Source organism: Zootoca vivipara, chromosome 11, assembly GCF_963506605.1.
Source record: "Zootoca vivipara chromosome 11, rZooViv1.1, whole genome shotgun sequence".
NCBI lineage: Eukaryota > Metazoa > Chordata > Lepidosauria > Squamata > Lacertidae > Zootoca > Zootoca vivipara.
The window spans coordinates 20,633,380-20,659,326 of NC_083286.1; the positions used below are offsets into that span (position 1 = coordinate 20,633,380).

Sequence of the window (25,947 nt, forward strand, 5' to 3'; positions counted from 1 at the left end):
GTTTATGTCTTTCTAAATTTTTATGCTGATTGATTCCCCAAACAACATAACTGTTGCTGTTTCCCAACAATATTGCAGAAAATGCCATGCTTTTCCTTAAACAGAATGTCATTTATTGAGAACTCAACTTGATGTTATGGTGGAATCCATGTTTATTTAGTCATATATCATCCATGTTAATGCCTAAAAAAGGGTAAGGTGTGGGATCTACTTTTCACATTAAAAAAAGAATGCACATGTGCAGTGAGCTGACGTCCCCATCCCAGGCTTCATCATTCAAGCATTTCTCTCCCAAACTCAAATCACAGTCAGTTACCCAATAGTTAAAGGTAAAGGAAAAGGGACCCCTGACCATTAGGTCCAGTCGTGGATGACTCTGCGGTTGCGGCACTCATCTTGCTTTATTGGCCAAGGGAGCCGGCGTACAGCTTCCGGGTCATGTGGCCAGCATGACTAAGCCGCTTCTGGCGAACCAGAGCAGCGCACGGAAACACCGTTTACCTTCCCACCAGAGTGGTACCTATTATCTACTTGCACTTTGACGTGCTTTCGAACTTCTAGGTTGGCAGGAGCAGGGACCGAGCAATGGGAGCTCACCCCATTGCAGGGATTTGAACCACCGACCTTCTGATCGGCAAGCCCTAGGCTCTGTGGTTTAACCCACAACGCCACCCGCATCCCTTTTACCCAATAGTTAGATTGGGACAAAAAAGCCTGAAATGATGGAGTAGAGAGGCAAGGTGAGGCATGGTAAAGATTCAGTTATTATTACCTGTATTCTCATAGGAACATACAAAGCTCTGTACCAAGTCAGATCATTGGTCCATCTACCTCATTATTGTCTATGCTCTGTCTAGGGGTGACTAGTGGCTCTCCAGGGTTTCAGGCTGTGGACAGTCCCAAACGTTCCTGGAGTTGCTGGGGATTGAACCTGGGACCTTCTGCATGCAAAGAAGGCTATGGGCCTTCTAAAAAGTAGATAGTAATCTCACCCTGACCTGTTTTGGAATGAGACATGTCAAGAACAAACACAGCTGACCCTAGGGATGGAAGGGAAAAAATGATTCAGTGTGCATTCAAAACCTAATCTGCAAATTTGCACTTTCCAAAACAATATCCAAACCACAACACAGCTATCTTTCAAAATTTGAACTTATCTGAATGTTGCAATGAAGTTCTCAACCGATGTTTATAAAAATGCACTAATTAGGTGGGAAAGTGTGCATAAAAATGAAGGTAGTAGTGAAAATAACATAGAAATGTGTTATAAATGGGGAAATTTGTTACAAATATGTGTATGTTAGTCAAAAGTGCATATAAAATGTGTATATTTGGAAAAATTGATGCCAAGATGACACTGAGTTTTCTTGAGGCTTATATTACAAAGGGGAAAATTGTTAATTGTTGCAAAATGTGGAGAAATAAATTTAACATTGGGAAAACAAAACAAAAAAAGCCCTGAAGAAACTGAAATTGAAAGATACTTCCACCCCTATTGATTCCATCATATCTGGTATGGCTGTGCCAGGCCAATGAATTGCTATCTTTAGATGCCTGCATAACTTCAGGCTGATGTGAAATTTTGGTTGAAAATACTAAGCCATCGCTGCTGTGCTTCCTCTTTTAGAGGACCCTTTTCCCTACAGCACCAAAGTGATACCAAGATGAGGAGCATGAAAATGTGGTAGATTATGGTCCGCAAAGACCCTGTATCAACACCACTGCTTTCAGGGTGTAGAAGGAAGAGAAGCAATTGCACCAACTATCAACTTCACTTGGATCCAGTGTTTCATTTCCATCCGTTGTTCTGCTATGCTGCAGATCATCTTGGGTGGCTGCACTGTGGCCACAACAACTGATTCCAGGAAGCTGAGGCAATACAGAGATCCTAAGTCATAAACAGGTGTGTGTGTGTGTGTGTTAAAAAAATGTGCATAAACATTTGCTGGAGCAAGTGCGTGCCAGTCACAAGTTCAGTATTTTACAATATTCTTACTTGCTCACTTTTGAAGTTCTGCAGCTCAGTGACAGGTTCATTTGCAGAACATGACGAGCAAGTGTAAAACTCTTTGCAGTAATGAACGCCGCAAAACCCAAATACCTTAACGACTTGATGGAGAGACACTGCACACAAAAACAATACACAGCCAACCACATAAAAAAGATGAACTTCTCAGGGCCTAGAATTGGTTTTTTGTTTTTAAAAGAATTTAATTCAAGGTGTATTTTAAGATCTGTACGATCAGATTATTTCTTTTCCAGTTCAAAATCCAATACAGAGCTAAGTATGTTTGAGTCCATTGATTTCAGTGGGACTGAGAACACTTAATTCTGTGTTTATTCAAGGGCAGAGCTTCACTAATGAGTTTCTATTTCTACTTTGCTGTTGTTTTGTGTGCCAGTGTCTTTGATGGTTACTGTATGTTTTCTCTCCCCCCCCATTACTTAGATATAAAATATTATTTTAAAATTGATTGTACCTACCCTTAATTATGAACACCTTTCTTGATGTGCAAACATTTAAACAGCAATACAAATTATGCTTTCAGCCAATTAACATTGACATTTCAGCATCTGGCATGAAAGATGGAAAGACAATAAATTATTTGACCCCGCCCTGCATTGGTATGCTAATAAATCAAAGTGATAATGGGCAGTCCTTGATCGCCATTGTTAATTAATTTTTTATGACTACTTTTACAACACTGAAGAAGAAATCGGTTCATGAGGAAATATTTAAGTTTCAGTGATTTCACAAAGGTTGGGCACGTTGTGGTTTCAACTCAGCATTTCCTCTACAGTCCCTTCCTATGAATTTAATGCAAAGTTTGCATTTTGCTCTCCAACTTGCTCTCCTTTAGTGTCATGTTGTTTTATAGTAGTTGCAATGCTGCAGAGAAGGATGTTTGTGTTTTATGTACTGCAACACAAATAACATATTCGGTACTTTACATAGCTAATTCATTCATAATGAATAAGTAAACAAACAAACAAACAAACAAACAAAGTATTGCTAGCCCATTTTTGGCAAGGCAAGTTACAACAAATGGAAGCAATGTTAAGGGGTTGTATCCCTTGACGCCATCTTAGGTAGCACTCTATGTGGGGCTACCTTTGAAGTTGACTTGGAAACTACAACTAATCCAGAATGCGGCAGCTAGACTGGTGACTGGGAGCAGCCGCCAAGACCACATAACACCGGTCTTGAAAGATCTACATTGGCTCCCAGTACATTTCTGAGCACAATTCAAAGTGTTGGTGCTGACCTTTAAAGCCCTAAATGGCCTCGGTCCAGTATACCTGAAGGAGCGTCTCCACCTCCATCATTCTGCCCGGACACTGAGGTCCAGCATCGAGGGCCTTCTGGCAGTTCCCTCGTTGTGAGAAGCCAAGTTGCAGGGAACTAGGCAGAGGGCCTTCTCGGTGGTGGCGCCTACCCTGTGGAACGCCCTCCCAACAGATGTCAAAAAGGAAAACAACTACCAGACTTTTAGAAGACATCAGGAAGGCTTTTAATGTTTAATAGATTATTGTGTTTTATTCTTTTGTTGGAAGCCACCCAGAGTGGCCGGGGAGACCCGGCCAGATGGGTGGGGTATAAATAATATATTATTATTATTATTATTATTATTATTATTATTATTATTATTATTATCATCTTGCTCTGGTCAATGGAGCGTCCATCCATTTCTCTCCTATAGCCAACCCCCCTCCTCAAAATCTGCTCTAGAAGGTTGGGGAACCCCACGCCCAGAGGATATTTTGGGGTGATGAAAGGGGAAAATAGAGAAATCCCATTGGATACAACCCTAAAATTTAAACTATAAAAGGGTAGTAAAAAATTAAAGAACATTAAAAGAACACTAACAGATAAAACTGTTCTTAAATATAACAATCAATCACACAAAAAACCAAAGGGAAACTGGGGTTTTAAAAAAAGAAAACGCCTTTAGAATTTTCCAAATGACCAACAGAGAGATGTCCATATGAATTTCCCAGAGTACATGATGATGAGGGCTTCCTGACATGCAGAAGGTCTCAGGTTCAAGATGGAAGGATTTGGCGTTAAGTGAACCTTTACTGATAAGTGGGGAATCAAGTTTTAACATACACATGATGGCACAAGTAGTTTTATAAACTTCCCCATGAAAAATTAGAAGTTGTTATGTGGAGTCCTCTTGTTGGGAGGAAATAGTGTATGACTCAGGGGTACCCAAACTTTTTTCAAAGAGGGCCAGATTTGATGAAGTGAACACGTGTGAGCTTTTTTAAGGATTTAACCCCAGAGTTGTTGAGTTTTTTTTGTTTTTGATTAGCTTTTTATAATTTTACCCCAGAGTTGTTGAGCTTTTTATACTGTTGAAGTTGCTGAGCTTTTTTTTTAAAAAAAGGATTTTACCCCAGGACATATACCGGTACTGTTACAGGAGCCAGATTAAATTGACCAGTGGGCCAGATTAGGCCCCCGAAACAGACTTTGGACATGCCTGGTGCACATTCTGAACAAGACCCATATCATATGTGTAGTCATAGATTATTGCATGAACCAGCCACATGCGCACTGTAGCCATGGTAACAGGGTCACGGCACTCCAATGACATTTTCAACACAACTTTACATTCTCCTTAACCTTTGGTAACTGAAATAAAAAGGTTATTATCTTCTGTTTGAGCCTTAACAGTATTCAGAAATCACCCTTTGTGAGCCAAATCAATTAACAGCCAACTGGTCTGCTGACCAGCGTCATTCCCACACGTATTCCTGTCCAACCTCTTCCTATTATCATTTTCTCTTCCTGTATTGGAAGCCTTTTTCAGCAGGGGAAAGAGAGGAATGAAATGGGCATGCTTCCCTATTTGCTTCTAGTAAAACATTAAGAAATATTTTGATTACAGGCAAGCCCAATGTTCTCTCCCGTAAAGGTTTCCTATTTCATTTCGCTATATTTTAAAACTGGGCTAATAAGTGTCTTGAAGCCAAAGCAAATGACAGCAATTTAGCACAGTCTTTTTGTGTGTGCGTGTGTGTGTGTGAGAGAGAGAGAGAGACTTACAGCTTTAGGGGAACATTTGCAGCATGATGTGCAGGAAATTGGGCATGCAGCTCCAATTAATCTGAGGAAACAAGTAATATATATATATATATATATATATATATATATATATATATATATATGAGAAATATTCATAATATTTACAATGAGAAATTCACCACACCCATTATGCAATTCCTCATGAGAACATGGGAGCTTAGTCTTCCCCTGTCAGGCTTCAAGGAATCCGCTCCCTCCCACAAGAAGCAAATAAACAAGAAGAATTTCTTGCCAAATAATTTATTCACTATGCACAGAGAGAGATGAAGGAAAGCAGTCTCCCCTAGATAATGGCGTTCCTCTGAGTAAAGTCCCACCCCCTCCGTCTCTCCTATTCTATGTCATCCCTGCGTCGGCTAAGCTGAGCTTTCTGCCTCTGAGCTTTCTGTTCTATCACCCTTAATGCCTGCCTGGTTCTCGGAGGGGGGGGGCAGGAATGCTTTCCAAAGACACTGAGTCTGTCAGCTGTCTCTCCCCTGGTGCTTCTTTTTCTTCCTGCTGTTCCTCTCTCAATATTTCCCAGCTTCTCCCCTCTGCCGCCTCTGAACTATGACCTTCTGCAAACCACCGTTCTAAATCTATACTGACCTCCTCTTCTCAGGAATGTTCAGGAGAAGGGGGGGCAGTACCCACCATTCCTCCTCAGTTGAGCCCCTGACACCCTACCTCACAAGGACTGCCTCAGTTATAATAAGCTATATAAATTGTTTTTATTAAAGAGAATGCTGGAATTCATAGAATTACTGGATGGCTGTGAAGCAATAGTCCAAGCCCTCTCCCATTCCCAGCCAAGTTGCAAGGTAAGAACATCTGGATATATGTACATCACCACTCCGACATTCAGCTTACATAATACTTTATAAAAACACATTTACAGTGCAATCCTGTAAATGTTGGCTTGTTCTCATAGTTTAACAAACCACAAGTGATGGTTCACTACTGGGGCGATTTGAGTAGCATGAACCAGCAGACCTGCCTGGTTCCCAGTAAACCATGGTTTGTTTCCCTCATTAGTGTTACATTCAACCAAGCCCGTGACATTAGGCCTATTAACTACATGGGGATGACGTTCACCAACATCTGTGAGGCCCCAGTTCTCCTGTATCCTTCCCCAGTTTTAAATGTTCATCATCACATTAATAACCACATCACAACATAATTAAAATACCTGAGATATGAACTGGAACAATAATGACAAAATAGATTAAGGCTGCAATCCTATGCACACTTGTCCAGGGAGAAACCCCAACAGAAGACCGTCAGTGGGACTGACCTCTGTGTAAACACACACATATTGCACTCTTAATAGTTCCCAGTCAGTTTCTTAAATGTTCTAGGTAAGCCAAAAATAAACCACAGGCAGATTCTGATGACTTAATACCAGTTTAGGAGAAAGCAAAATAAGTATCACTCAGCATCCTGTGATGCTATAGCAAAGTAGTGATACAATTTAATAATCTCCTTAAAATGCTTCAAAGACAAGGAGCTAGCAATTATAGGGAACAGAACAGACATAAAACACAAAACAACTAACATTCCTGGGGGGAGGAGCTGAATTAATAAAGGTCACATCCACACCATACATTTAAAACATATGGCTTCCCCCTGAAGAATCTTGGCACATCTTAATAAAATGGAGACTTACCTTTCGCAAGCTCTGACAGTCCATGCAGCAATTATCCACAAGGAGATACTAAAAACCAAGAGTACAGTTCCCGGACATATTGTCATTAAAGTCTTCATAACAAAACGAGTATTGAAGTTTATCTTATTTAGTGCTCCAATGCTTCTGGATGAGGCATCAGTGAAAAGTTTGCTATGCAAAAGCATAACTCTGGCAATAAGATATAGTCTTAAGAACATTGGTATGGATAAAATTATATCCACATCAGCTATTGTTGTAGATGGCGTATAAGAAAAGGCAAGCCGAGCTGTCCATGTGAATGTATAGTTGCCAGGGATAGGATGTATAGCACACACCAAGATTTCCAGGCAGATGAAGAAAATGCGCTCATAAGTCATGGCTATTCTCCAATCATCTGCTCCATTGTCCACCATGAACAGCTGAAAGAGAATGGCAGAAGACTGACTTTAGCAAAGAGATGTATAAAGAACACCAGTCATATTCTGAAAAAAATAATTCATTTGTAAACATTAAACTCGTGATGTTTTCTTCCTTATTTTTTACTTCAGGCATTATTCAGAATCTCTCTCTGTCACACACAGTTCTATCACTTCTAATGTTGAAATGAAATCTGTATATATGTTGTTGGGGTAACAAAGTTCCTTACGTTAGTCACTCAAATGCTAATAACAGATACAACTTAATACACGTTTACTTTACTGCTTTGTAAATCACTGGCCTAATCATTAGTTCCTCGCCACAAATGAACAGTGAATAAGGTGACCAATTAAAAACAGGTTCGTTATGAGGGAGATATTGGAGTGACTGGTTGGGTGGTGTACCCATATGTATTGGTAGATGTATAGGAGAAGAATGGAGTGAGTTGGCATTGCATGATTTGCGTAGATGTAAGACAGAATTTAGGTGTGATATGTTAATGGGGTGAGTGTTGTACCGGTATATTTTGACTCGTGCTGAAGATGGAAGGGATCCCTGGCTCTTATAATATTTTCAAAATCTGCTGCTATGTTTTTTATTTGGGGGCGGGGGCAATCGTACTGTTTTATATTGAACTGCATTTCTGTTTTGTACTCTATTGGAGCTTTTATGGTTTGTTTTAGAAATATAATTGTTAGGCTGCTGCCAGAGACTGCCACGGCTGGTTGCCCAGGAATATCCAAAATCAAGGAATGTTCTTACCGTCTGCTTTTTATTCAGTATTTACAGAGAGGGGCTGTAGAACCCAGCCTCTTGGATAATGGCGTTGTCCCGAGTGAATTCCCACCCCCCCACCCCCGTCTCTCCCACTTCCTCATTTGTCATCCTCATCACTTTCTCTATGCCCTCTGTCTTTGAGCTCTTTGCTCTCCTACTTTCAAGGCTCACCGGGTTCTGGGAGGGAGTTCTGGAAACGCTTTCTGAAGACACTGTGTCTGTCAGCTGTTGCCCCTGTTGCTTCCTCTTCCTCCTCCTCTCCCATTATTTCCCCTTCATCTGCCTCTGAGCTATGACCTTCCTCAAACCCCTGTTGTAAATCTTAACTGTCTTCCTCTTCTCTGGAAGGGTCAGGCTGGTGAAGCGGTCTCCACCATTCCTCCTCTGCCAAGTCCCTGACAATAATACAAACATACTGTATGATATTTCTTATTTCTTAGAGACTGTCTTAGTTTAAGCAGTACTGTATATAGGGCAGTATAAAACTAACCTGTCCCACTGGAACAAGGTTTTCTGCTTGCACAATGAGACTTTGCTCCTCCTCCTCCTCCATGTGCTCCACAACCCCCCTAAATCTACTCCAGAGGGTTGTGAGAATGCCCAGAACAAATCTGGGACAGGGATGGAGAGATGAGATGGGAAGAACATTTTGTGGTGCAAACAAAAATCCTTGCGCTGATGGAACATTCACTTAGTACTATGTCGGATTCCAGCCATATGAAAATAAATAAATAAATGTACAGCAAATATTTTGTAAGCTGTGAGCATGAATATCCCCATGGTCAAGAAGCATTATGGATTAGAAAAATCCCAACAGAAGCATGGCTCAAGTTATCACTATTGTGTTTCTATGGAATTATAGCTAACTGGTTGCTGTTGGGTCTGACTCCAATACATGATGTCTACTTCTGCCACCAATAATCTTGCTCACCTTTTCAGGCTTCTTAGTAGACAATCCCACCATTAAACCGGAAGGATACTATAGCTTCTCACATGACTGTATATCTTCAGAAAGTATGTGTTTGAAAATCTCCCCATATCAGAATTTCCCTTGTGGAAATTTTTCTTAGAATAAAGGTGTGCAGAGTAGGGAGCAAGATCACACTCACTGTCTTTGCTCCTGCCACTTAGACAAATCTCCCTATATTTAATTGAAGAATTCATCAGTATAACAAATAACCATAGGCTAGCCATCAGTTATGGTGCTGGAGGAGACTCTTGAGAGTCCCATGGACTGCAAGAAGATCAAACCTATCCATTCTTAAGGAAATCAGCCCTGAGTGCTCACTGGAAGGACAGCTCCAATACTTTGGCCACCTCATGAGAAGAGAAGACTCCTTGGAAAAGACCCTGATGTTGGGAAAGATCGAGGGCACAAGGAGGAGGGGATGACAGAGGACGAGATGGTTGGACAGTGTTCTTGAAGCTACGTGTTCTGACCAAACTGTGGGAGGCAGTGGAAGACATGAGTGCCTGGCGTGCTCTGGTCCATGGGGTCATGAAGAGTCGGACACAACTAAACGACTAAACAACAACAACAAGCCATCAGTTCTCACATGGTGCTCTTGTAGTGGATGGAGGGATGTGAGAGAACATCCTTTGCATATCAGGTAGAAGACAATGTCGCTTACCTTTGCTAGTTTGTCTAAAGAGTTTTTAATAATAATAATAATAATAATAATAATAATAATAATAATAATAATGGAGAATTCAATCATGTGAACCCCCACCTGCAATCTGAAGTGGTAGAGTTGTGCTTTTCATCTTATTAAGACCCAGAACTTAGTTTTAAAAGTTGCATCGAAATAAATGGACCAAGTTCATACAACATACATTAAAATTTAATCTTGCAAATTACTCAAGGAAAAGAGTTATTTAACTGTTCGGTAAAGAAAATTAAAATTTCAATACTGTTAAGCTTGGTAGAGAATATGATTCATGAGAATAAAGCCATTTCTATTTTATTAGAAAAAGAACTGCATCATTTTTCTTAATAGTCCAGATACAATGTGCAAGTTCCCTCTATTAGTGTGAATATGGTGCCTTACATAGGTAGGATCAACAATTAAGTGGAGGTTTCTCTCAACTGTGCTCTGCTGAAGGTAAGCCTCTACCAGGACAGAAGGTGCAGATTGTTGTCAAGCTACCACAGGTGGGAATGCCGCTGGTGATAGCCTGACCAGGGCCGAGGGATGTCAGAGTATTCCAAAGAAAATGGAAAAGGAAGCTGCAGTTTGCATGATCACCTGTGCTCAGGAATGGAAATCAGCAAAGCAAACATTATGGGGTATATGTTCACATCATACTGTTGTTGTTTTTATGTCTGCGCATGATGTATCATTAATGAGCTTTATTTGTGCTATTTTGAAATCAAAGTTAGTTATGTAAATAGTTACTTAAAATAACTTATGTAACTTCCATTAAATAGCAGAGAGCAAGACGAGTAATGGAGTTCTTGGCAGAAACCAAATTGCAGTGGAATGGAAACAACACGACCTTCTTGCATTCCCAATAGGGCACCAAAACAAATTGTTACAGGGGTGGAGCAGGGCTGGGAATAGATGGACTGGATCCAAACCAAATTGTTTCTGTCAGGAGCCCAAATTAGGGTGCAGCTCAAGCAGCAAAAAGAGAAATTGACTAACCCCAGTCATCCATTGATAAACTGGGAATGTTAATGAACTACTTTGTAAGGTAGCAATACTGTTATCACATTCTGTGGTAACGAAAGGGTCACAGAAATAAATAACATGGAAATAACTTATAAAACAAAGGCCAAAGAGCCATATACCAGAAGTCCCATCAAAATATTCCATGCCTACTTATTCTAGATAAGATCCCCTGAGATTTCCATTCAAACATCAGTTATTTTAATATGATACCGTGTTTCTCATATTATAAGACATGTCTTATATTTATTTTTTCCTCAAAAAAACACACTATGGCTTATTTTCAAGGGATGTCTTATTTTTTTCCTCCTCCTCCTGCCGCGGCCAGCATTGCTGCTGCGCCTATCACTATGTCTTATTTTGGGGGGATGGCTTATATTCCTTGAATGCTTAAAAATCCTGCTATGGCTTATTTTATGGGTATGTCTTAAAATATGAGAAACAGGGTAGTACTCATATCAAGATGCCTTAAACTAGATACAAGGAATCTCTATGAGAGAGATGGATATTTATAAATATGTATCTGAGTCATTCAGATACATTCACCTGGAGATTCTGGGCCTTTCCTAAACAGTACTGTGCTTATCTCTAATGACTTGCAAATCATGATACAACTTGGATATATAAAATAAGAACGAGGCACAGTGCCACAATATTTTTAAACAGTTAAAAACCTCTAAAGATGTACCACAGATATGCATTAATCAAAAAACAAAACACTGTGCTAAGACTCACATTCAGGAATACCGATCAATGCAAAAGCATCAGTTTGAATGTCATATCAGGCATCCTCAAACTGCGGCTCTCCAGATGTTTTGGCCTACAACTCCCATGATCCCTAGTGGTTGGAGAAGATGGGAATTGTAGTCCAAAACATCTGGAGGGCTGAAGTTTGGGGGTGCCTGGTCCATATTGTTACCACAGACATATCACATAACCTCTCCTAGCCAAGCTTATCTAATCTAAATGCTTCTTTATTCTGAGCATGTCTTCCATATTCTAAAATACCCTTGGCACATGACATCCTGCCCAGTGCCAACTCTCCAGAGCTATTTTTCTAATTGGGATAAAATGCATGAACCACAAGAAGATTGGCTTGTGGGGAGGAAAGAGGTTTCACTATAATTATATTTTGTACACATTGTTCTTACGGCAGGTTCTGGGTGGGGAAAAGGACAAATGAAAATGAAGTTTTAGGCTAACGTTCACACTTGGATCCTTGTTACCTGGTTCAAAGTTCTCATTTCATTTAAACTACAAGACATATCATGACTTTTCATACTGCTCAGTCATGAGGTTTTATAGTTGAGGATAACAAGAAACCTTTTCACGTTCCTTTCTGTATAGACTTTGAAGCTGTCTCACATCTACCAAGTTCTCCTTCAATGAAATACCTGTCTAATGAGTTTCCTGACTTAAATTGCTTGATGTTTCTCATCTACATTTTGTGTGAGTAAAAACTCATGTATCCCTCATTTTCTATGGAATTATGTAAAGGGTTTCAAATGTAGGAATATATTTTTGAATAAATCAATCTTACATGAACTGAAGATGAAATGTAGCAAATTACATTAGATTTTGGTTTTCTACGTTGTAAGTACAGAGCACCCAAAAATGAGAGCACCACAGACAGAACAAATGAAGATATAATTTACAATTTGCACATTAAATATGCTATAGAAATGATAACAACGTGCTATTTGATGCAGCTGAATTATTTCTGGAAGTGTAAAACAAAGGTTTTTAGACAGTGTTAGGCTACGCATCTACGCCGGTCCTTATATCAAATTATTGCTCCCTTTAAAGAATGCTGTAGGAAGTTTTTATTTTTTCGTATCAGGATGATCAGAATGCACTATCTGTTAGTAGGTGCTGAACCTGTGATTCCAAATTAAAAGTGAATGAAGTTGCTGTGAACTCTTTGACATCCTAAAGCCCTGCTCAAATTTCTCTTCTGCTTGTAACAGGACACTATCTGTATTCTCCATTTCCTGTCCTGAACTGTAGTATAATATTAATGTGTAGCATTCAACACTATCAGTCCGCTTCAGATTCCTCCCTTTCAACATGTCCAATGCAGCTCAAGAGGGGGACAAAAATGTCCTTAGAAGTTGGTTGTTCTTTTTCATGTGGGTCTGGGACTACCAATCACTGGAGGATGCTGAAGTATTGGCTATGCTATGCTTCATCATTGCACTAACTCAAGCAGTTACAAGTTCCTCTGCTGCCACTGTCACTTGAATACAGTTTACAGAGTTCTTCATCTTTCTGCTAGAGATAAGGCTGGAAGTCAACACAGGGTGGAGGGTGTATGTGTGAAGGGTTGGGTGGGGTCTCTCTAATTATTTTGGTATAAAGTAATGTACCGTATTTTTATTTATTTTTATTTTTGATGTATAGAATGAATGAACCTTTTGATGATATGTAAAAAAACCTTTTTTGTAATTTATGAATGAAACAGAAATAAAAACAATTAAAAAAAGAAAGAATACAGTTTACAGAAAACATTCTGATCTCTGTGCAACCAATCTACTGTCCATAAGCATGCACTTGCATGACCACAGATGGTGCAGTCAGCCATTTCTGCAATTACCTATCCATTCTGATTGTAGGAATCGCCATTGGTTATATCCATTGTCAGTGAGTTCCCATGATGTGGTGTTGTCTATATAAATGGGTACCTGCGCATGCTGAGGTTCCACTGCAAATCAGTTGTTAAAAACGGAGTGGGTTAATTTAATGGAGAGATGCTGTTAATGTACGCTCATAGGCTTTCCAGACAGGAGAAATGTCTGGCATTCTCCTCATTGAATGCTTGCCCCTAAAGCCTGGATGTTGTAGAAACTGAACTGATAAACCCCTGCCACTTGTTTTCTTTTCAGGTCATTTATCCCTCTAGTGAAATGACTTTTTTTAAAAAAAAATACTTTCAATACAATATCTTTCTATAATGCAATTCTCCCCCTGGAGAAGACAGGTTCTCATTTTTCTATTATGATAAAGAACCATTTTGCATAGGGAACCATATGAGTGTATCTTAACAGAATCATCATTAAGAAATATTTGCCATCATAGATCATTTATGTTGCCAATATTTTAAAGAGTTATCAGAAGCTTATATGCTGGATAGGACAATTTTGGCTCCAGGGTGGAAGAGAAATGGGTACAAAGAGTAGTGGCCCAGCATAAAGCAGAGCAACTGAATTCTGAACTTTCGTTTCGTTTTTAAAGAATTCACTGCCTAGCTAACTTATAATAGAATGGTGTACATGTATATTCAGAAGTGAGTAACTTTATGCTTAATGGAGCTTAAAGGTAAAGGGTAAAGGGACCCCTGACCATTAGGTCCAGTCGCAGACGACTCTGGGGTCGCAGCGCTCATCTCGCTTTACTGGCCGAGGGAGCCGGCATACAGCTTCCGGGTCATGTGGCCAGCATAACAAAGCTGCTTCTGGCGAACCAGAGCAGTGCATGGAAATGCCGTTTACCTTCCTGCCAGAGCGGTACCTATTTATCTACTTGCACTTTGACATACTTTCGAACTGCTAGGTGGGCAGGAACTGGGACCAAACAACGGGAGCTCACCCCATCGCAGGGATTCAAACTGCCAACCTTCTGATCGGCAAGCCCTAGGCTCTGTGGTTTAGACCACAACGCCACCCATGTCCCTTACTAATGGAGCTTATTCCAACCTAAATTAAAGTGGGTACAGGAGTGCAGTAATCCGGCCAAATTAAGATTGGTTGAAATCTTGGAGCTATACTAATTTGCAAATAAGAACCTCAAAACATGGCCCATTATAGTACAAAGATGCATCTCTCTGATTAAAGGAAGCCAAATTTGGCATCTGCAATATAAAATCTCCTTTTGCGGCTGAGAATTTGCAATTGATCCAAGGCAATAAGTGAGCAAAACAATGATGAGTACATTAAGTTCAAAATGTGAAACTGCAAAGTCAGAGTATTTTTGTTGTTTATCAACCCTGGCAAACTGATTTGTGGCTGCCTTTTGCTGTTAAATACCAGGAGTAGAATCTAACTATCAAGTGGGAGGGGGATGCCTGCTTTCCTAGCTTTGCGTGTGTTTTCTTATCTAACTCTTCATCAACTCGTTTTGTCTGTCAATGTTACATTACATTTATACAGTTACAGATGTTCAATGTAAGCATTTTTTTTATAAAAATGTACTATCAAATTCCACAAATGTTTCATTTGCATGGCTTAAGGGGAGAGCAGGGCTCCTTGACCTCGAAAGCCCTGTGACAGGCAGAAATTAAACAGGGTAAGGCATTTCTAGAATGGAAATACAGTTAGGAGAAAAGCTTTACCTGTAGGCATTTTGTCTATCATCATATTATTACTTGTGTGTGGTCCCTGTTTACTTCTGAGCCCTCTCTGCCACCTGCAAGACATGGCACAAAGGTGCATATCACAAAGAGTATGCAAATTTTATGCAACTTATTGTCTTCTTCTGCAAGTGTAGAAGAGGTTCCAAGCAATATACTGCGTACTGGGCCTATAAAATTCTGGTGGGACCCCTGTTTGGCTGTTTGAAAGTTATAGATACTTGCTAAATAGACCAGACTGGGCTTTACTCATGTTGGTTCCATGCACAAGTTGCCAGAGGAAACCCATGCATTACAATCTTAATATTTCTTCATTTTAATATTTAATATCACACTGCATGTCACAGGTAATCCAATTATAATTCAATACAAGCCCAGGGCTTCATGAAGTTGGAGTAAACAATGTAGTTGGATGAAACTCCTCAAGTTTCAACATTTGAAGCCTTCTGTAAGGTGAGCAAGCAGAGAAAGCAGGTATTATTCTACGTTAACCCACTGATTTAAGGACAAAGGGCAAATAGCATCATACAGATGCCCCTTTCTGCTGATCTGTTCCTCAGCCGCACCAACCATGTATAGTATGCCAAGAGTGTTCAGAGCCATTTAAGAAGCTTACAGCTCAGCTCAATTATAGGTACAGCCTTGTGTGCTTTGAGATGACACTACAGATTTTTCTCCATTGCTGTTGAGAACTAAACTATTTATCTTAAACTAGGAAATAATACTAATTCTCAGAGATATCAGAATATGGCACTGAGGTGATGGAAGACGCACTGAGATCAGATTACGTCTGCAGAGTGTGCTGTCACTGAATGGATTTACTGTTTTTTTTAAAAAAAAAGCAAGCTTTGAGCCACATACAAAAACTGTACTTGCAACTGCCGCTTTCTGCAGAACAAAACTCAGGACTACTTTTGCCATTTGTTCATGTAGATCCACATTTTTGAAATCCTGTTCTAAATGGCATGCTGTCTTCTGACCCATCCAGCACAGCAATATTTTTTTTCTGTCTCTATTGTGGCTGATGTGTGTTGATCGTTACATATTTTCTGCATTTGTTCCTGCACTGGGTTCCATCCCATCCCATGCCTCTGTTTTCTTTCTCCTGCCTCCCAGCTTAAGAAAATCTCTTCTGTCACACAGTGACAGACTAGTCTAGAAGTATACTTGCTTTGAATGCAACCTTTATTATATTAGATGTCTGAGGAAATAAGAAAAAGTGTTTAGTTTCCAACATGTAATCTTTGCTAAGGCTGTTAGGGAAACTAGCATGCTTGTAATGGTTTTGTCTGGTTCTGCTATCCTTCTATCTATCTGTCTATCTATCTATCTATCTATCTATCATCTATCTATCTATCATCTATCTATCTATCTATCTATCTATCTATCTATCTATCTATCTAGCATGCTTGTATACAGGGAAGTGTGGTGGTTAGGTAAGCTACTGATATAAAAATAAAAATATTGTGACACCTCAAACACTAAGGGAAATATCCAACTGCTGTCCTTGCACAAGGGCAAAGACTTCTGATCCATCTGCTCATGGAAGAGGAAGGCAATATTTGCCATCTACCCCTGCCCAGCAGTCCCCACCAACACACTGCAAATCTGTGGGAGCGGAAATTGGCAAAACGTCAAAGACTGGGTGCCTGCTGCTGACACAGCAGTGTTAGGGGGCACTAATTGGATACCCCCCTAACCCTAACAAATTTATTATGGCATAATAAAATGTGTGCCCAAAGGGATAATAAAGTATTTAAGGTGCCACAGAACTGTTTGTTGTTTTGCTAAAAGAAACTAACCCAGCTACCCTTCAGGAGACAGATAGTAGTTAGAGATGATTGAATATCACCAGGGCAGTGACCCCAAAAGAGGCATTTTTCTGCCAGTGCCTGCGAACCTTAGAATGCCCTTCCCTCTTCCATTCATCCACCAGTTGCTTCAAACATCTTGTAATGATATATCTTCTTGCCTAGGCTTTCCCTGGTCCTTAATATAGGATTCCCCTTATTTGAAGAAGTGTGCATGCACACGAAAGCTCATACCAAAATAAAAAAAACTTAGTTGGTCTTTAAGGTGCTGCTGGAAGGAATTTTTTTATTTTGTTTCGATCATGCAATGTAGAATATTTTCATATACTGTCATGTGTTCTAGCAAGAAAAATCCCACTGGTGGATATGTTAGGCTGTGTAGGACTTGGGTTGTTGTAACAATCTAAACTACTTCTATATGTAAACCAACATCTACCATCTTGGACAATAATGGGCTATCATGGACAATCAGAAGGCAAGCAAGTTGAAAATAGCCCAAGGCATGTAAAAGGTTTATTTTCGCAAAAAATGCCTGCCTGCCTCATTCTGCCAATTTTAAATATTACAGCAATCTGCTGAAAGGTGGGATTTAATATTCAAGCTTTGCAATTTGTAATTTAAACATGCCAAATTATTCTGATATCAAAGTTGTGTTTTATATGTTTCAGTTCAAGATCTTTGGCAGTCCATCTGACCAAATATGAAGTCCCATTTGGCAGTATTTGTTACACTACAAATCCAAACAAGTGTCTGTCCAATTTTTTTTTTTGAAAATCTGCAAGGAAGGAAATTCTATAACCCCACTAAGCAACTTATTTCACTGCTTAACTGCTCTTACATGATATTTTTTTTAAAAAACCCACCCAAAATATAAAAGGTAAAGGGACCCCTGACCATTAGGTCCAGTTGTGACCGACTCTGGGGTTGCAGTGCTCATCTCGCTTTATTGGCCGAGGGAGCCAGCGTACAGCTTCCAGGTCATGTGGCCAGCATGACAAAGCTGCTTCTGGCGAACCAGAGCAGCACACGGAAACGCCGTTTACCTTCCCGCTGTAGTTACCTATTTATTATAGGTACCTATAATAGTGGTACCTATTTATCTACTTGCACTTTGAGGTGCTTTCGAACTGCTAGGTTGGCAGGAGCTGGGACCGAGCAATAGGATCTCACCCCATCGCGGGGATTCGAACAGCTGACCTTCTGATCAGCAAGCCCTAGGCTCAGTGGTTTAACCCACAGCGCCACCCAAAATATAACTTCCTGTAAATTAAGCCTATTCCTTCTTGTCCTGTTCTCAAGTGATGCAATGAATAATTGTATTCTGTTCTGCTCATATATTTCACAATATTTGAAGTTTGCCAACATAACTGCTAATCTTTTAGCACACCAGATTTGATGACATGCAAAATACCATTCAGCTAAATAATCTGTTTATTTTAAACAAGAGGCACATTCTACAAAGAAAGAAAGTCTCATCCCCCAAAATGGTTGTTAAATAAACTAAAAATAAAACCTCAGTCTGTTCTACATTCACAATTCAAAAATATATACAGAAGCTGGGTGTGGCTTTGTCTGCTTTTGTGGTAACCAACGATGACAAACTCCAGAACTTTACTTTTATAGAATGGTAAAATTCAAATGATACCTTTCTTCTAGCAATCCTATTGTATAAGGTTTTACAAATGTGACATAAATATAAATCTTCAAAACATCTGCTGCTAACAATAACTTGAAAACAACTTATAATAAACAACTGTTTATTGTCTTTTTTATAATAAACAACTGTTTATTGTCTGTTTTATAATAATAAACAACTGTTTATTGTCTGTTTTAACACAGCTATTGTTTCTGAGTAAACAAGCTATTCTATAAAAGGACATTTATGTTTCTTAATAAATCTGCCAATGCAATAGCAATTTTCCAATGGTGAGAAGTTCAATTTGCAGAGTTGAAAAGTTATCTAGCTTATTCTCTAGTTTTGATACAAACAGGAGAAGAATATGACTTGTATCCTAAATCACCATTATGTGATCAGTTGATCTTTCCTTGTACCGGTATTTATTTTATTTATAATAATACTTCTGAACCACCAAATCATTTTTAAAAGATGGTGGTGTGCTATAGGAGCATTAAACCATTACAAAATACAGAAAGGTTTAGCTTGCTTAAAGACCTCTTCAATGAGCCGAACTCTTTCCATGAACAGAAGAGCAAAAACTCCAAGCGTTTGTATTTGCTCGGTTAAACAAATCCTAACACTGGTTGGAGAGAAGTGGGATACAAAAAGGTTGTGGAGCTGCCACCACCACAACTGAACCTATGTTCCTCACACACCAGCCAGGACAGAATGGAAGGGAGTAAAATCCATGTGCTTTTTGCTGCACGAGCTTTTAGGCCAGACCAAGAGGTACAAATCATGCCCCTTTGTGGGTGTTAGCCAGTAGATTCTTGGCTATCTCCACTTGGCCACACACACACAAAACAACACAGAACACCCCATTTTGTTCCCTCCCACCATACTCTGCAACTGCAGTGGGTCCTCTGTAGAAGCAAAGCCCTCTACCCAACCCACTGGTGGAGGCATCCAGATAAGGGTTTAGGATTTCTGCCTTAGATATTGTAGGAGGGAGACTAGAATATTATTCCAGGAATAATGGGACAACAAGAGAAACCACTTGAGAGAGCAAGAAAGCCTGAGACTGCTGACGGTTGCAAACCTGGTGGAGCAAATGTTACAGGCAATGCAGTGTCAGGGGATGAAAGCAGAAAGATAAAGTGAGTGGCTAAAGTAAGGGAAACCTTTAAAGAAGGATGAGTAGCCTGTGCTGTGTCTTGCACAGGGATTATTATTTTCATATTAACACCACTTATCTCTCTTACTGTGGACTAAACCATACCCTTTAGCTCAGCATTACACTTTTGAGAAATTGCAATCCATTTCTTCGCTGCAAAACAGCATTAAGAGCTGACAATTTGAAGAGAACAAGCCACGGCAAGGGAGATTAACCCTTCCATCATTTATCTTCCCCCCCCCCCCCCCCCGCCGGAAGCTCTCAGAAACTGCTGGAAACTCTCACAAAATGAGACCGCAAGGGAAGTTGCAGGCGGGGAGGGAGTCAGCACCATTCTCCCTATTGTGTCCATGCCCTAAATATTCTACAATTAAAACTAAAATCCATAAGAGAATAAAACAGTCTGTATCATCTGATGACAACATCTTGTGCAGAAACTACCTGCTATTTAAAAGTGGGTCCATGGGAACATGCAAAGCAAGGAATCAAGAAACCTAAGTCTCTCTTCACAGCAAGTTTTACTGTATGTAATTTTGCACAGGGAAAATTTGAATTAACATATCTACAGAAGTCAATGGCACTGAAATCAACCCATTCTAGATCTGTTTCAATGTTATTTACAATTGTAACCACCTATATGCAAGGTTTTTTTGGTTCTTCATCTAACACAGGGTGTCTCAAATTCCTAGAAGGATGGATACAACTGGCAGTGCAATAAATAGAATGGGGTGTGTGGGTAGGCAATTGATTCAGGGGACAACATCAAAGGAAGATAACAGGAGGGCTGAGCAAATCCGGATTTTCAAAAAACAACATTTTCATTCACAGAGTCAGAACCCTTAGGGAGGGAAACTAAAACCTGGTTTCTGATGTGTCATTAGCAGAACTATAGCTGTAATAACCTAAATGTGACATTTTCATTGAAGCTGATGGAGCACTGCAGACATAAGTAAAAGGGATGCAAATGTAAGGGACTGAATATACCTTGATCCTTTAAACATAATTGTTTTATATGTGAATTAAGCTTGCCTTGGGAATAACGGTCACCATCAAACCCCTCAAGAACAAAGGCTCCTAGTATAAATTCAGCGACAGTAATATTAAAGAGAAGAGACTGTGTAATTTCTTATCTGTGGGATTTATGGGCAGAAATGCTTATGAGGCAATAGCATCTAATGCTAAAGTGTGCTAGATTTTGCCCCTCTGTTGTGGCTGCTCTCCTTTATTTAAGTGCTCTTTCCCTGCCAACCTTTTTGGAGCCATGGGCCCATTTCCAAACCAGATGAACTGTTGGCAGCACCAACACTAACCACATACTGAAAGCCTATTATATTGGCTACAATTGAATGCTACTTCCAAGCCTATTTTGTGTCTGTGGGGGGGGGGTTGGGGTGGACACCAAGGAAAGCCTCCGCCCATGCAACTATGTGTGTGATGTTAGTCAGTGGCATAGCAAGGTCAGGTGGTAGCTGGGGTGGAATTTTTTTTGTCACACACACACACACACACATTGAAATTGAAATCTGTCAAAGAGAACCGCACAGGTGATCCTGATGCAGATCCCACCTTCTCCCCTCCCTCCCTCCACCCCGTCAAAGAAAGCTGCGCAGGCAATGCTGTTGCTCGTCCTGATCCCGCCTTGCCTCGTTAGAGACATGGCTCCTTCTCACCTTCCTCCTCTCCCCTCCACCCCTACACCAGCGCGTGATCTCTCCCCCCCAAAAAAACTAGCTGGGCTGCGGAGCTCTCCTAGGCGCTTCTTCTCCCCCCCCCCAACAGCGCACCTTGGCCCTTAAATGAAAGGCGAAAGCAGGCAGCCACAGCCTCTCCCACCTCTGTGCGCTTCTCGGGAGTCCCACGTCAGCCCCAGAAGGACCCTGCCTTGCCCCGTGAGCAGCACATCTTTGACCATGGCCACACAGACACACACACACTCAACCCCACTCGGTTCCACTACACAGGCAGCGTCGAGTTCAGCCGGCATTTTGTCACACACCCCCTCATGATGTACCCTAGGCAGACCGCACCCCCTGCCCCTGATGTTAGTGACCCCTGATGACCTACAAGTGCCTAATTCCTGCCAAGCATGAGGTCTGCAGACCTCCCCTTTCAGGATTTCTCTCTCTAAGCATCCATTAAGTTCTAAAACAATGTGATACGTAAATCTGATGGCAGATTTCACTGTCTTTATCTCACTGTGTTTATTTCCAATGACTTGCAAGACACAACATGATGCAACTTGGATATATAAAATATGAGGGAGGGATAGTGTCACATGAAACAGTTAAAAACCACTGGAGATGCATCACACATAGGCATTAATAATAATAACACTGCTATGACACACAAATTCAGGAATCCTGATCAATGCAAAAAACATCAATGTGAATATCCAGATTGTTACTTGCATATAAGTCCTCATAGGTGTGTACTTGCTTGGATCTTGCTTGGTGGTGTTTGCCTCAAGGTTGGCCCGATGCCCAAAAATAAAATATAATAGTTCACTCTTGATAAAACAGAAACCTAGGTCGTGGGTAGGCAAACTAAGGCCCGGGGGCCGGATCCAGCCCAATCGCCTTCTAAATCCGGCCTGCGGACTGTCCAGAAATCAGAGTGTTTTTACATGAGTAGAATGTGTGCTTTTATTCAAAATGCATCTCTGGGTTATTTGTGGGGCATAGGAATTTGTTCTCCCCCCCCAAAAAAAATCATAGTCCAGCACCCCACAAGGTCTGAGGGACAGTGGACCAGTCCCCTGCTGAAACGGTTTGCTTACCCCTGACCTAGGTCTTCAGTCTGAGTGTTAGGCTTAAGCTTTAATTTGTATTCTCCACACTATACCAAACTCTGGGTACACAGACCATTCACTGAAGCAGGAGGACAGCTATTTAACATCATTATTTGTTGTAAGAACTATTTTAAGTACAGCCCGGTGTTTATGAGGTTCTACAAAAGAAAATGGATGTACAAAGAGCATGGGGCTGGGTGACTTAACATGCTCATTTTGGAATACACCTTAAAAAGCTCATGAAAACATAAGAAATAGGAAAAATAACTGTATATGTTATCTTCTGTGTAATTTTATCCAGTGTAAAATACATTACAGGAAAAGATTCAGGAGTATGCTGTTATAATCAGGCAGTCCACCACACACACAGAGTTTGTTTTATACAAAACAACATAAGGGTCTATGCATCTGAGAACATTACACAGTCACCTAATGTGCATATTAATGTGCAAATGAATACAGTGGTACCTCTGGTTAAGAACTTAATTTGTTCTGGAGGTCCATTCTTAACCTGAAACTGTTCTTAACCTGAAGCACCACTTTAGCTGCCGCCGCGCCGACAGACCACAATTTCTGTTCTCATCCTGAAGCAAAGTTCTTAACCTGAGGTACTATTTCTGGGTTAGCGGAGTTTGTAACCTGAAGCATTTGTAACCTGAAGCGTTTGTAACCTGAAGCATTTGTAACCCAAGCACTGTACTACAGTGCAATCCTGCCACTCAGTAGTAAGTCCTATTGAATTCAATGGGGTTCATTCCCAGGTTAATTGGGTTAGAATTGAAATTCTACGCAAACTTCCTTGGGAGTCAGTCCGAGTGAAACAAATAGCACTTAACTACCAAGTGAATGAGAAATAGTCAATCCAAACTTAAATTTCGTATTTCTTGAAAAGGTTGATATCAATCAGTAACTGACAGCCCACCATCATCTAGTATGTATTTTTCTGCACACTTCGGCTGTCCCATCCGAAGAATGATACAGATCTAAAACACCTGCACCTGGGGAAATGATATTCTTCACAAAAGCTCCCCTACAAAAAATGAAATTCTTAATTTACACTCAAAAAGGCATTGGTTCTGTGTTAGGATTTTCTTTCCAGTCAGCATGTGCTTTACCATCATTATTGTAGGAAAAAGCATACCTCCCTCTATTGGCCTGAAGCACGATCTTCATATTATGCAATGTGTGCCTCAGTAAACATCTGTAAAAACTTTATATTTAAAATAATTCTAAAATGATATGAGTATTGTAATTGTGCTCCGTTCTAAAGCAAAATGACTTTGCACAAGTATCACATTTTGATAGAAATGCTATTTAGAAGGCAGATCTCTGTCAAATGCCAAAATTCTATGCACACTTATTGGAGCAGAAACATTAATTTGTTTTCCTAATGGACTTAGAATGAAGATTAGGCTTAGCACAGATGTCAGTTTCCAAGGGTTGCAAAATCTTTGGAACTGAACTGGCCAAATACAATACTATGAAGATTTCCAAGTGAGTGGTCATCACCTTTGAATACCCTCTACAAGACTGCGGGGTTTGATACCTTCTCTCTTACAAGCTGTTCACATCCTTTTTCCTTTGTGTTTCACCAGATTATGCAAACAGCGAATATAGCATATTTTAACAGCATGTATGTACATCATAAAAATAAATAAGCCATTCATCTCTATTCAAAAATGTCTTTTAACTAAATTTCAAAATTCATCTGACACTGGATTTCCAGAAATACTTTGAATCACAGTGCATATTCTCTTTTCTATATGCTCACGCACACATTTACTTTCAGGGCGAAAGATGTTAAATTGCATAAACAAGTATTAGCAAAACATCTGATGCCAAGAGCTGTCCACAGTGCTGAAGGTGAAAGCCTGTACTGTGTACAGAGCTGGTGATTTTTCTTTCTTTCCATAGAAATTGAGTTTTAATAATATATAGTGAAACTCTTCCCTACGCCCTCAAAAGAAAATAGTGAAGTCAGGCTGCCTACTGATGTAGATTTATATGCTATCTAAAAGCTTTTATACCAGAACTAAAAATAGCCACTGCCAAGGCTTAGAAAAACAACACTATACAAGTGTTTGAACTTTCTATCACTAAGATATCTGGGAAGTATGATACTGGAAAGCCCAAGGAAATTATTTGTACTGGAAGGTTTCCTATGACACTTTCTGGAACTAAAATGAACCCTTATTTCATTCCTTAGCAAGAGAGAGGGAGAGAGAACACATTTGTTAAGCTAATATTCCTGGTTACGATGTAACGCTATTTCCTTCAGAACTAAAATATTTATTGCAACATAATTAGAGAAAAATGTTCCTGTCTGTTGTTTCTCCTAACTTATATTATGTTGGATTACACTTCTTTTCAGAATACATTTAAATAGTCACAAGTAACATAGACAAATTATAACACAGAACTACATCATCAAATTATAACGCAGAACTACATACATTGAGTGAACGAACTCAAATCACTGCATACATGATTTCCCCACAACTATCCACCCCAAAATATAGCTGGTTTCTGCTGATTTTGTGGGCACTGACTATTGCTGTGCTAATTTTCTATCATCTGTTCATGAGAGAGCAGGTGGATATTTCACAAGGTGAGACTAAATGATGCAAAGGATGTAATGAGGTCATTGTGGTCAGAAAGAAAGAAAAGCCCAGACTTCATTTGAAGAAGATTTGGAATGTACCAATAATTTCACAAGGATGCCCTGCTGTCTACAATAGCCAGATTTAAAGGAGTACTACTATTTAATTAGGCTTTTAAGAGGCAAGAACAATAATGGCAACTACTGGTAAAACAAATTGTCATCAGCTATTCACAACCACTTTTAAAAAGTAGTGAGTTTAGAAGTAATCACATAACTCTAATAAAAGGTTAATTATTGCATTTACCAGCACTTTCATAAATATATCACGGGGGGGGGGTGTTCACTAGCATAAAGTATTTGTAAGGTTATAACTCGCCAAACTCTTACTTGGGTTCAAATGCTCAGGAATAAATTATTTGAACACTGATGTTCAGAACTTAACTGGTTGTAGGCAATGCTGATTTTATAACATATACCACTCAATCCTTTGAATGTTTACTCAGAAGTAAGTTCCAGTGTGTTCAATGAGATTTGCTCTAGGGAAGCAGGGGGGGGGGACGTGCACAGCCCTGTATTGATTTGAATTGATTTATTTGCATATACTTAATTGCAAATAAAGATTGATCTTTTTACAAAAGTGCTACAAATCAAACATCTGTTTAAAGAAATGTAAACTATATTCCTGTTATCCCTTTTAAATGCTTAGTACAATTATATTCATCTTTTTATGACAAGCAGTAAGCTTCTTCAAGCTCCACATGACTCCTGAGAGGATATTTTATTTGCATTACTGAAAACGATGTACTATTATTGTGATTTGAAACATATTAGCTCAGATTTACTGGGGGAGGTGTGCATGAAAAAATATTGGTAGATACGTTATGGGTTCCAAGAGGGGGGGAGAAAGAGATTTCCTTTTTTTAAAAAAAAATACTGTCTCACTTTCACACAAGCAATTCTACTGTTTGTACTAAGAAATATGAACCTAAGCTGGGAGGAAGGTTTGATA

The 25,947-nt window shown here is 39.8% G+C and overlaps 1 protein-coding gene across 1 annotated transcript in view; it reads right to left on the reverse strand.

Moving 5' to 3' along the window:
* Positions 1–25,947, reverse strand: part of KCNN2 (potassium calcium-activated channel subfamily N member 2) — a 90,892-nt gene that overhangs the window by 59,174 nt on the left and 5,771 nt on the right. Inside the window, exon 4 of the mRNA XM_035100160.2 lies at positions 6,738–7,156. Coding sequence (XP_034956051.2) covers positions 6,738–7,156 — 419 coding nt within the window. The remainder of the gene's footprint in view (positions 1–6,737; positions 7,157–25,947) is intronic.